We start from the raw sequence: 12,557 nt of genomic DNA, 5'->3' as shown, positions 1-12,557 counted from the left end.
TGTCCGGCCAGGTGGACACTTAAGACCACATCAGAACTCTTTTGTCCAGGGCTGAAACTAACCCAGGAGTTTTGCCATGCATCAGACATCCAGGGAGTCCTCACTTCCCTCTCCAGCTAGCGACACTGCACTCAGGCCACTGTACAACCTGGAGGAGCAGAGGTTTCCTCATGTGTGTGGGAGACAAACAGGGCAGGACAATTCTAGCTTATTTGGGTACAAAGGCTTATTGGCCTACAGGTTCCCTATTTTTTTGAGCCATCATCAATGAAACAGTAGATGTTTAAATAATTCTGAAAAGGCAGATTGCCAAAAAGTGTGGTGGCAGAAGTTCCCAGACTTTAAAAAGTGAGTAAAATATTAAAAAGTAATTAGAGATAGAATTAAAAAGCAAAAACGAAAATCCATTAAACTAACAAAGAGTTCCGTGGACATGAAACAAAGTGCAATACCATAAAAGAATCCAGAGCAGAAGATAACGAAATCTGTAAGAAATTTAAATGATCAAATCTTTGCATGAAAGAATAATCTTAAAATTGATTAAAAAATAATTTCTTTAAATACTAGGAAGCAATCTTTAAGCACCAAGTGTGGTTTTCAAGTAAGAAAAAGACTTTTCCATTTATAAAATACAGTTTATATACTAACTACTTTGAATAAAGATTTGATTGAAGCACATATGAAACTAGGTAGTTAAAAGTAAAGATGGATTTTTAATAGTCCAGAAAGCTTTTGGAAGGCAGGAGAATAAAACCAAAATGTAACTGCATGTGTGAGAGCAAAATTTGGCTTTGAGCATCCTGGAAACCAAAGCAAAAGTAGAACCTAAGAAGCTCACCATTCAAGCTTTAGAGCATGCGTTTGCAAAAAGGCAGTATCACCCCCTGAAAACTAGTACTTGGGAAACAAACAAACATTTTTTAATGTAAAAAAGCATATGTATACATAAAGTAGATAATAGATATGCAGTATATAGTCTAAGTGATATACAGTATGGCTGTACTATTAAAATTTCATCATGAGAGTGATGGAGGGAAAAAATGTCTAAAAAGGCTCCTTGAAAGGTAATTGTGAAACAAACAAACAAACAAAAAACCGGTTAAGAAATAGGGTTTCTGCATCGAAGGGATGTGTCCCTCCATGTACAGAGGCAAACCTTCCCCTGGAGCCACTTTCCAGAAGGAATGCATGTAGCAGGCACTGTGCGTGGAGGCCGGTTTGCCTCTATTACTGTGTTGCAGCCCATCCATTGATTGACAAGCTGAGGAAATGCTGCATCTGCATGAAGCGTTTGAGAAGTTTCCTCATTGGTGAATATATTAGCATATTTGTAATTCGTATTAATAAATAGGAAATTTCTGCAACATTTTGGCTGTCTTTACTTTTCTTTCTCTAACTATTCTGCGTTCTCAAAAAAACCTCCCAGCTCTAGAGATCCCTGAGGCATATAAGGTCCTTGGGGGGCTGTGGGGTGGGGATTCCAGTCAGGGTTGTGCAGTGCGAGGGTTAACCCAGTAGATGGGGGAAGAGCAGGAGCCCACACACCATTCCACAAGAAAACCATCATTTATCATAGGGCCAGGCACTATTCTGTGTTTTTATTTTTTTATAAATACAATTATATTTTATACATTTTATAATTTTTTTTATAAATACAATTATATTTATAAAGATAAAATTTATATTTTTTTATTTTTATAGATGGACACGGAGATGGAGTCTCACTCTTGTCACTCAGGCTGGAGTGCAATGGTACAATCTCAGCTACTGCAACCTCTGCCTTTCAGGTTCAAGCAATTCTCCTGCCTCAGCCTACCGGATTGTAGGCGCTTGCCACCGTGCCGGGCTAATTTTTGTATTTTTAGTAGAGACGGGGTTTCACCATTTTGGCCAGGCTGGTCTCAAACTCCTGACCTCAGGTGATCCACCCGCCTCAGCCTCCCAAAGTGCTGGGATTACAGGTGTGAGCCACCGTGCCCGGCCTATTCTTTCCGTTTCTGGTGGCCGCTTATACAATGTGGGACATGGACTGCCCAAAAACAATCTGTCCCCAGGCTGGGCTCTCCGTGGTCACCTACATGGGTGTGCCCATTTGACAATTTCTAGGGTTGTGGATAATATTCGGTTTCTCACACACTCGACAGAAGATGAGTATTTATCTTGGTGCCACAGTTGAAACAGTACAGATTCGTGAAGAGAAAAATCCCACATTCAAGAGAAAAATCCTACGGTTTCTCGGGGGCGGAACGGATATTTACAAGCATGAATACGCTGGGGACAGTACCTGAGTGGGAGAAGAGCCTCCCAGCTTCCTGGGCTCCACAGCGGCCTCCTCCTAGGCCAGGTTAGACGGGCAGAGGGGCACATCCTTATGGCTTCCAGCCCTTATGGCTTCCACATGTCTGGCAGGAGCAGAGGTGAGAGCCCTGTCCGTTGAGAAGAGGACCTTCTGCCTTCCTTGTTTCCTGCCACCCCAGATCCAGCCAGGTAGGCCCTGGAGAAAGCTCTCCATGTCCAGGCCTCTACAGCTAAATCACACACCCACTAACCAAAGCCCTCTCTTAAATTAGCAGCTGAAAAGAGACCCACGTGATCTGCAGCCCGAGAGCCCTGTGGGTTTGGTGATGGGGAAGCACTCAGCTGGGGCTCGGCTCAGCTCCTGTCTATCAGGACATACAGCCATGCACGGGACATGGACACTTCCCATCCGGGCTCCAGATCAGACATATTAAAAACAACGTTTGAGGAAGAGGTACATATACTAATGTGTGTCACCAAGCACTTTAACAAAGCAGAATAGAAACAGCAGCGTCTGTATTTTACAATCAAGGATACAAACATAATATGTCAGACACCATGAGTGTTTTAAAATAACATTTTATTTTTCATTGTCAATGATTAACTTTTGAGTCTATTAGAAGAGTATCATGATTATAGTGAATAAAAAAATATAGATGAGAGAATACAAATATTAGGTTATACAAAGTTAGTTTTTAAAAAATCATTGTCCACCAAAATTTTCAGGACTTTGGAGTTCTGAAAAAAAAATTTAATGTGTGTGTGTGTGTGTTTGTTTAACACTTGCGGCAGTTAAAAATTAAGAACACATATGGAGAATCATTTGTGGATGCCTATTATAATAAACAGAAGGACCACAAAAATTAAAACAAGTTCTAAGAACCGTCATATATACAAATTTCTGTACAGAATGAGGACAAAAACCGTTCCCCCAATTAAAACCAGCTCTTGTGGTACACACATTCTTTTTCAGAAAAGAACGAAAATTTACCTTCCTCTATGCACTTGTTTTTCCATTTGATTCAGTATTTTTAATGCTGTTTCCACCCCATAAATTAGTAACTGTTCAGTAGCTGAGAAATATCCTATTTTAAATTATGCCAGGGGAAATCAGGAGCTTCCCTGGAGGGGCTGAACTTCATTGTCTGATGCAGGCGGGAGACACACCTCAACCAACGAAGTCACACCACCAGCCGGAACAAGGAGGGGCTGGATAAAACATCCCATGGCAGTGAGGAGGATTCCTGTACATCGTCACTACACCGCTTCCCAAGAGTGAAGGCCTAGCCTCTCCTACTTGGCTGAGCTCAGGGCAACTGAGCTCTTTGCAAATGCAAGTCATTTGGCACAAAAAGAGAGAATGTTTGGGCAAGACTCAGATTCTCTCAGAGGCCCCCAACTCTGATAACCACAATGGCACATCCCGGGCCCATACCCACCTCCCTGACCCACCTTGCTCCATGACACTAAAGGCCACTCACTCCATGGTGAGAACTGAACTCCTCTGACGGAAAAGCAATTGCACGAAATGTTAACGTCGCAGGCCCAATGAGGTAAACAGCAGACTCAGGGGACACGGAAGGAGAGGACATGGAGACGGGGGAGGGGCAGCGCACTCTTTCCAGACAGCCTTGCGACGTCACTGCACGATCCCGGAGTCCACCGATGTCTGCTTGCGAGTTGTCTTTGGAGGGGGAGGAGGCGGAGTTTTGCTGGGCAGTGGAGGTGGCAGATGCTAGAAAACATGAGGATGGGGAAGACGTTACATTACTGATGTCCTGACGGAAAAGAAGCCGTCTCCAGGTGGGGTCTGACCTGGCACAGCCTCTCAGCCGGAACCATCCTCTCCACGTGAGTTGGGCTCCATACTGTCTGACTCGGGGCTGCCAGGTCTGCTAGGCTCAAGACTGGGCTGCTATGGGCCTGGGCCTGGGCCTTTCTGACGCCTCTGAGCACTCTCCTACCGTCTGCTCGGTCCCTGAGAGGTACCATTGCCCTTTGCGTGGCCTTTTTAAATTTAGATGCTATTGACCAAGTTATCCATCTACTGTCTAAGGGATAAACAAGTCCTTAGAGGCACTCTCCAGGGGTGAGATGAGAGAACTTCTTTTGCTTTCTGAGCTTCGGGCAAAGGTTAGCAAGCTTTTCCTGGAAAGGGCTAGATAGTAAATATTTCCAGCTTTTCGGCAGGCCACACGGTCTCTGTTGCAGCCACTGAACACCGCTGGTGTGGCCGAAAAGCGGGCATTGACGGTGTGTACAGAAAGGGGTGTGGCTGTGTTCCAAGAAAACTATTCACAGAAACAGGTGGCTGGTTGGCTGGCTTCAGCTCATGGGCATAGGTCACTTGAGATTCACAAAAAAGAACATTAATTTCCAATGTGAAGATAATAGCAAACCCCCTGCTGATGGGCCTGGCTGGAGTGTTACGACTGAGGGCAGCTGCACCCTATTGCTTTTAGGACCGTCATGCCCATCACACACACCTGATGTGCAGGAGACGCTCTGGAAATATGGGTCGATCAAATAGGAAAATGGATGAATGAGTGAATACATGAATGAGCGAATACATGAGTCAGTGGATAAATGAAGAAATGAACAGGTGAGTAAACAAAGAAATGAATGAAGAAGTGAACAGACCAGGGTAGGTGCGAGCATGCCACAGGCAGAGGAAGCAGACTGAACGCACAGAACACTATCATCTAACTTAAGGGTAAGGGTGGATTTTTAACAGCCTCTCAGTGTGGGTTTGCATTTAGCTGAATGTGAGAAAAGAGGTTTTCAAGGATAGACAGTGACGTAGTCGAGTCTCTCACTCATCGCCCAGATTTCCTCCTGATTCACAGACAAGTAAATACAAAAATGACCGAGTGCCTAACACAGAGAGGAGAATACACGTGGGAAAGTAAAACCGTTAAAGACATCCTATGAGTATATGACCTTATATTAAGGAAGGTCAAACAACAATGAAGTCTTTTTAAGGCTGGTTAGAACCGTTAAAAGAGCCATCTCTTTTGAGGTCTGATGAAACTGCTTGTTTACATGTGAAAGCCATACTGATAGGCCAATGAGGAGCAGGTAAGGACCAGACTAACACAGCCTGATACCAACACAGCACTGCAGATGACCTCTGTGCCAAATATGGGCATGTCAAAAGCTTACCACCAACAAGCAAAATGATAGCTCAGATTACTGACGGGAAGAGCTGTTTGGAAAGAAATGACAGCTTAGTGGCAACAACTAGAGACAGAGTTGCCCACAAGCCTGAGGCTGATCAATGAGAGTGACAGGAGGATATTGATCAGACCCCCATCATGGCAGACGGATGATCATTATCCCAGAACGGCTTTCAGGGCCTGTGCAAAGGGAGGCACCCCAGGAAATGCAGCCGCTTCCGCCTAATGATGACATACTAACCAGCAGCATGTCACCTGAGCATGCGCTCAGGCTGCAAGTAAATTAACAAGAAACAAAGACGGAAGACACTTGGGTCATCAATCTAATTGAATTCACACTCCCTTTATAAATTGAGACAGAGCTAATCCATGTTATCCCTTACTTAATCAACCATATGTAGCAGCGGTAACCCACAATGGTGTATCCAAGAAATTGAGACAATAAAATGTTACCCCAGAGTTGATGTGTAACAAGACGAGGAAGTGGCTGTAATTCTTAAGTTTAGAATTTTCAGTTTACTAGTGTAGGGAGACTAGGGGGAACATTCCCGCCTTTCCAGTAAAATAAAGAGACAAAAACGTGACCAATTAACGTAGCTGTTAGGGAAACAATACTCCAAGCAACCCAGTATTCTTGCTAGACCCCCCGAACCTCGTTTTGCTCTCACAGTAGTTAGAAATGCCCGGGAAAGGTCAGGCTTCCATTTCTGTGGTGCAACAAGCCATCCCAGCCTGCCAGAAAGCGCTCTTCACAGGGGAACCTGGTGCCTCCTCCAGGACCGGTTCCTCATCAAGGCGTCTCTAGGGAGAGGGAGCCTGTTTAAATGGCACTTGGGTCTCGGAAGCGCAATCTGCCTCTTTGATATTAAAGATGACTGCTTGTTAGTTTTCTGATCCAAAGGGAATGATGAAATACATATGATGTACACAAACACCCTCTCTCTTCCACTCCTCTCATAAGGGATGTAATGATCTTGTGGAACACGCCGGGAACAAGTCTCCATAAAAAAAAGGAAAAGAAACAGCATGTGGGATTTATAGTGTTTATTAAAGAAAAAAAAAAACAAACCCATGTCTCACCATGATGGAAAAAACAGAGCCACCCAACAGTCTCCTGTTTTCAACGTTCTACAGGAGTTTTGCAGCCATATAATTACTGAGGCTGGATAGCAAAAAAATATGGCCAGCAGTCCAGATATGAAGAGGGATATTTTACTCTTCAGACCACACTAATTTAATTGTCAAAGGCTGTGAATAACATGGCCCGGGGAGGGCTGAGCCTGGAAGCAGAAGTTCCCGCCGCAGCTGAGTCAGTCACTGGCCTGCCTCCATCCCACTCATGCTGCCCTCCGCACACGCCTGGGCCCCACACGAGAGGATGGGGCTGGGACCCGTAGGGCTGAGTGATGCCCGACAGCATCCTTGAGAACCAGGAGAGGAACGGGGTAGATCTGAAAAGAATGTTTCTAGAACCGTCAACTGGTAACTGAGATGCTTGTTTCAATGGCTTTTTATGACTCCGACTAACATTGCACGGGCAGGCAGGCCCAGGGGCTGTTCGGCAACAGGCACGTCGGGTGGGAAGAATGACTAAAACGGTTGCTGGGAGGTACCAGCTTCAGGGACTCACACCAAAGAAGGGTTCCAGCGGGTTGCTTAGGCTTACAAAGGTCAGTGCTGCCAGAGGAAGCCAGGCTAGCACCCCCGAACTAGCACTGGGGAGGGCACTCAGGGGTGGGGGCACAGTGACGGTGACTGTGCCCAGGAGCCAAACCTGGCTGTCCTCTGCAGTCTCTGTAAGGTGAGTGCCTGTCAACACCCAGGAGCTCCCAGCACCAGGTGAGGCTGCCTGGAGGAACGTTTGGAGATGAGAATGTTTGGAGATGAGCTTCTCCAGGGCCAAGCAGGTGTAGAACAGGTGCCTGCCATACAGGGCGATACTGGCCAACCTCTTTAAAAAGTCAGACCTCTTGATAGAAAAGCTACTTCTCAAAAATCAAAATTTCATTAGAATTGCATTTCCAGTGGAATGATCTCCGTGGTGATAACCGATGACAATCTTGGAATGTCTATCCTCTTCCTCTTCCTCTTTCTGAGGCATGATATCAAAATGTGCTTTTTGATGCAGTTATTGATAATGACACAGAGCCACAGGTCTTACTCACCAGAGTCCTTACTGCTTTGATACCTTTTGCAAAATCAAACCCGGCCCATCATACATGGTTTTCCTCACGTGCTCACTAGTCCAAAGTAAACCTGCTAATATCTGGAATGAGGGACTCGTCCTACTTTGTGGAGGGGAAGTAATGAAAGCCGATGTTTCAGATTGCCGACTTACCCTCTGGTGTGGAGGTGGAGGTGGAGGTGTTGGCGAGCCCAGCAAGTCCTGGTTTTCCATCAAATTCCCGTAATCTGCCACGCTGCCTTTGAGAGGCAGAGGGGGTGGGACGTCGGCCACGTCCGCCCCCGTCATGCCATTCAGCTCCAAGCCTGGAAAACCGGGATTTATTTAAAATCGGCCCGACTTCCCCATGGAGCCTGACTGCTCAGGGTTCCCTGTTCCCTCCCAGACAGGCAGGCACGCTTGTCAACAGAGCAGATGAGGGCAGGGAGGGGGCGAACACAAAGGGTGGGACCCTCTCCCAGTGGCAATGTTCTAGAAAGAGAATAGCAAGTATCACATGACAACTAAAACCGGAGCATGAAGCAAGGCATACAGCCACTGTAGAAAGGGTGACGTTCACCACGGCCTCTTCTGTCCTGCCTCGGGCCCCCTCCCTCGGGCCCCCTGCCTTGGTGGAAGTTAAACAGCTGGGTGCCACAGGACTGTCTCCGCTGCTGCTGCTACTGCTTTCAAAGCCCAGCCAGGCCTCTACAGTCACCCCTGCAGTTATCACCTGGAGAGATTTGCTAAGCAAAGTCTAACACGGTGACCAGCCACCCAGCGTCCAATCTCTTTCCACAGAAAAATCCACAGTCGCATGAAATGAAGTTATTAGCTGTAGCAGTCACTGTGGCTGTGGCTTTAAATAAGCCAAGGGGAAGTACAATTGATTTTTAAAGTAAACTGGAAAAAATAGTCGTTTTCAAACGGAGGAATAATCATTAAGACAGGATATTTTCTCAACCCTTGTTGAGACTCTTAAAAATAATTTGTTTTCTTTTATATTAAGGAGAGAAAAATTGACATTTTTACTGATGAGTCTCTTTTGGAGTTTTCCACTAGGATCCGTCTCATGAAAAATCCTTTTTTAGGAAGATGCATCCTAGGAAGGGCACAGTGTCAGCTTAGAGGGCAGCTCTGCCATGGGGCTGAGGGAAATAAGCCTTCGGTGGGTGACTGTCTTCATGATTGCTGCCTATTTGTTTGCTATTATTGTGGTAAGATATATATGATATAAAATTTGCCATTTTAGCCATCTTTTAGGGGACAATTTGGTGGCATTAATCACATCGGCCATGGTGGACAACCATCACCATGATGTATTTCTGAAACATTTCCATCACCCCAAATGGAATTCTGTAATCATTAAACAGTAACTTTCCTCCAGCTCCTAGTATCCTCTACTCTACTCTCTTTTTTTTTTTCTTTTTTTTTGAGATGGAGTCTCGCTGTGTTGCCCAGGCTGGAGTGCAGTGGTGCGATCTCAGATCACTGCAACCTTCACCTCCCAGGTTCAAGTGATTCTCCTGCCGCAGCCTCCTGATTAGCTGGGAATATAGGTACACACCAACACACCCAGCTAATTTTTGTATTTTCAGTAGAGACGGGGTTTTACCATGTTGACTGGCTGGTCTGGAACTCCTGACCTTAGCTGATCCACCCGCCTTGGACTCCCAAAGTGCTGCGATTACAGGCCTGAGCCACGCCTTCCTGTCTCTATGAACTTGCCTTAGATCTTTCATTTAGGTGGAGTCATACAATATTTGTCCCTTTGCGGCTGATCTATTTCACTTGGCATCATGGTTCTGAGGTTCGTCCGTGCTGCAGCACGTGTCAGACCTTCACTCCTTTCTACGGCTGGGTAATATTCTATTGCACGGACATTTCTTTGGATGTACATTTTGTTAATCTGGCCATCAGTTGATGGACATTTGGCCTGTGTTTGCTTACTGGCTCTTGTGAAAAATACTGCTACGAATATTAAGTATCTGTTTGAGTCCCTGCCTTCAATTCTTTGGAGTACAGGCCTAGGAGCAGGACTGCCGGTTCATATTATGTTTACTCTACATTGAACTTTGGAGGAACCACTAAATTGTTTTCTGCAGCAGCAGTGATGGTGCCTGTTTGCAGTATTAAAATAGATTTTAAACACATTTTTAGAAAGATCATGTAGTAATAGTGTAAGGATGTGAAGATGCACCCTCCAAAGACATATCCAGTGCCCAGAAAGCTCTCCGCCTACTCAATTAAACTCACGCATCCGCTCCTGGAGCCAGCCTCCCCACCCACTGACAGTCTCCAAAATCATGACTGCTCCCCTTTCAGCAAGAGGAAAATCAGGAGCAGAGGACAATCACTCACTGCCTTGCACAACCCTCGCCACAGGGCATGGAGCTCTCCTGCCTGGGACCCATCTCTGTGCCACAGGAAGGAAGCAGAGTGGGCTCCCCAGTTCTGCTGCCATCCTCACCCCCAGCACCTTCTCCCTGCCAAGATTTCTCCTCTCTGCTGGCTCTGAATCCAGTGGTGAAAAGCTGTCTACCACTTAGAGTAAGTTGAGTAGAGTCTTTCCAAAATGCAGACCTCTTAGGGCCACCCAGAACCTCAGAATGTGTCTTATTTGGATTTAGGGTCTTTGCAGATGTCATCAGCGAAGGATCTCAAGGTGAGATCATCCTGGATTTGCAGTGGACCCTGTATCCAATGACTGCCGTCCTTCTAAGAGGAGAGGACACAGAGAAGGAGGCCACGTGAAGACAGGGGCAGAGAGGGGAGTGATGTGGCCACAGCCAAGGAGGGCTAGGGACTGCTGGGAGCCACCAGAAGCTGGAGGGAAGCCTGGGACAGGCTCTCCCTTGGAGCCACCAGAGGGAACCAACTTGGTACCTCCTTGATTTCAGAGTTCTGGCCTCCAAAACCTTCAGAGAACAGATTTCTGCTGTTTGGAGCCACTAGTTTTGTGGCAACTTCTAGGGTAATTTAAACATTGGTCAAAACTAGAAAAATAAGCTGTGCCCCTTAGCTGTTGCCAACTGCCTGGAGGTGCTTCTCCAGTGCACAGTCCTAGACACAAGCAGGCCCACGGCCTCCTGCAGCTCTGTGTCCTGGGATAGGAAGTGGGGCAGTTCCATGTGCCTCACAGGTCCCCTCCACATGGACCTTGGGACAAACCCTGCACTTTCTGCCCCTCCAGTGCTGGAGACCTGGGCTCTGAGTTTTGGCCTGATTTGCGGAAGTCCAGACTCTACAGCCTGTTCCAAGGGACACTCCCAGGAAGCCAGGTGTTTATCTGAACTCTCACCCTCTGCTGCAAAGGGAGGCAGGAAGCGCTTCTAACCTCAGAGCCTTCAGCCAGGGGAAGTCACAGAGCTATAGCACGATACTTATGTGGGGACTGTTCTACTTACTTGACTGCATGCTGAAGCTGAGCTTGGCCCTTGGTGTAACCGGAGGAGGTGTTTGCTGGCAGGACGGTGATGAGGGGGACACTGAGAAGCGCCTTTCGCTTCCAATGACGTTGATCACCTGGCTCTTCGGTCTCTGGGGCCGCAGTGGACTTATCTACATTGAAAGGAGAGAAAGAGCACAGTTAGGGTCTGTTATGGGCCGAGCTGCATTTTCACCTAAATTCCTATGTTGAAGTCCTGACCCCCATTACCTTAGAATATGACCTTAACTGGAAATAGGGTCTTTGCAAATGATCAAGCTGAGGTGTGGCCTGTTAGTGGGCAGATTGTAAGACATGAACAGGAAAGGTAGACGGGGGAGGAAACTCTGGAAAATCTCATGCCCCAGAGACCCCCACGAAACACACATGCTAGGTGTGAGCAGAGGGGAGGGGAATACCTAGGCAGGAGGGAGCGCCCTGAAACACCCCATAAGACACCCAGTAATTGCTCCCTCTGCAGCTAACCTGTTACAATGTAGCTGGCTACATGCTGATCAGGAGGGAAACAGGGCAAGGGGTTAATTCCTAAGAGACACACTCGCACAGTATGTACAGATTTGACCGCAATACGACCTTCTTGGGGTGGTGGTAATGAGCAATGCTGCCATTAGGTAGGATTCCTATTGATCACTGAGCCCGAGTGTGCACATCAACTAGCAGCAAGGGAAAGTCCCACAAACCTGGGCGGGAACTAGGCAGGGAAAAGGTGGAGACTTAAGACAGCTGGGAAAATACACGAAGACAAAGGGAGAGGCTTAAGACAGAGGTGGGAGCTTAAATCAGTCCAGTATAAAAACCACAACACAGAACTCCCAGGGGCTGCTCTCCACAGGGTCAGCCTGCTCCTCTCCTGGAGTCTATGCTACTTTTATTTCCTTAATAAGCCTGCTTTACCTACTTTACTAATTTCCCTACTTTACTAATTGGTCTCTTGGCTGAATTCTGTCCTCTAAGACTAAGAATCAAGGACCTGCACACTTCCCAGTAACAGGTCCTAATCCAATAGGACATGTGACCTTATGAAAAAGGGAAGTTTGGACATGGACACGTGTTCCGTGGCAGAATTATTCCCAGGTGTGCTCAGCATGCTTTGGTCTCTTTGGTGTGTACCTGAAAGTCTAGGAACTGGCTGAAGGATTTTTGCTATTCCTTTCCTTTGCTGCTTCTCACATCCTAGGTCATTACCGGGCAGGGATTCTTTTTCTCTCCTTTTCAATGCATTTTTTCCTGCTCATCTCTGGCTTTTGGAGGCACTTGACTTTCCCCCACCGAAGCCCTTTCCCTGTTTGTTCCATCAGTAAGTTGTATGTATGTATTTCTTACAGGTTGCTCATCAGGCTTTGGGGAACAGGAGCAGTGACAGAATACTCTGAGGCAGGAGTAATTAGAAAACTTATTAACCCAGCCAAAAAGGAGGGGTCAAGGTTCTCCCCCAAGGAAGGGCAGGCAGGTGAGTGGGCAGCTCCGGCTT

The 12,557-nt window shown here is 46.6% G+C and overlaps 1 protein-coding gene across 2 annotated transcripts in view; it reads right to left on the bottom strand.

The window, feature by feature from the left end:
• Window positions 1–2,861: 2,861 nt before the first annotated feature.
• The window catches only part of DOCK1 (dedicator of cytokinesis 1), a 549,533-nt gene continuing 539,837 nt past the window's right edge, over window positions 2,862–12,557 (bottom strand). For both annotated transcript variants that reach the window (XM_077945604.1, XM_077945605.1), the window contains exons 50-52: window positions 11,046–11,199; window positions 7,813–7,964; window positions 2,862–4,033 (exon numbers count right to left, since the gene is read on the bottom strand). In XM_077945604.1, coding sequence (XP_077801730.1) covers window positions 3,938–4,033; window positions 7,813–7,964; window positions 11,046–11,199 — 402 coding nt within the window. In that variant the 3' untranslated portion in view covers window positions 2,862–3,937. The remainder of the gene's footprint in view (window positions 4,034–7,812; window positions 7,965–11,045; window positions 11,200–12,557) is intronic.

The sequence above is a fragment of the Macaca mulatta genome, chromosome 9 (genome assembly GCF_049350105.2).
Source record: "Macaca mulatta isolate MMU2019108-1 chromosome 9, T2T-MMU8v2.0, whole genome shotgun sequence".
Lineage (NCBI taxonomy): Eukaryota > Metazoa > Chordata > Mammalia > Primates > Cercopithecidae > Macaca > Macaca mulatta.
The sequence above is the reverse complement of the archived record's forward strand: the minus strand, read 5'-3'. Positions and strand labels throughout refer to the sequence as shown.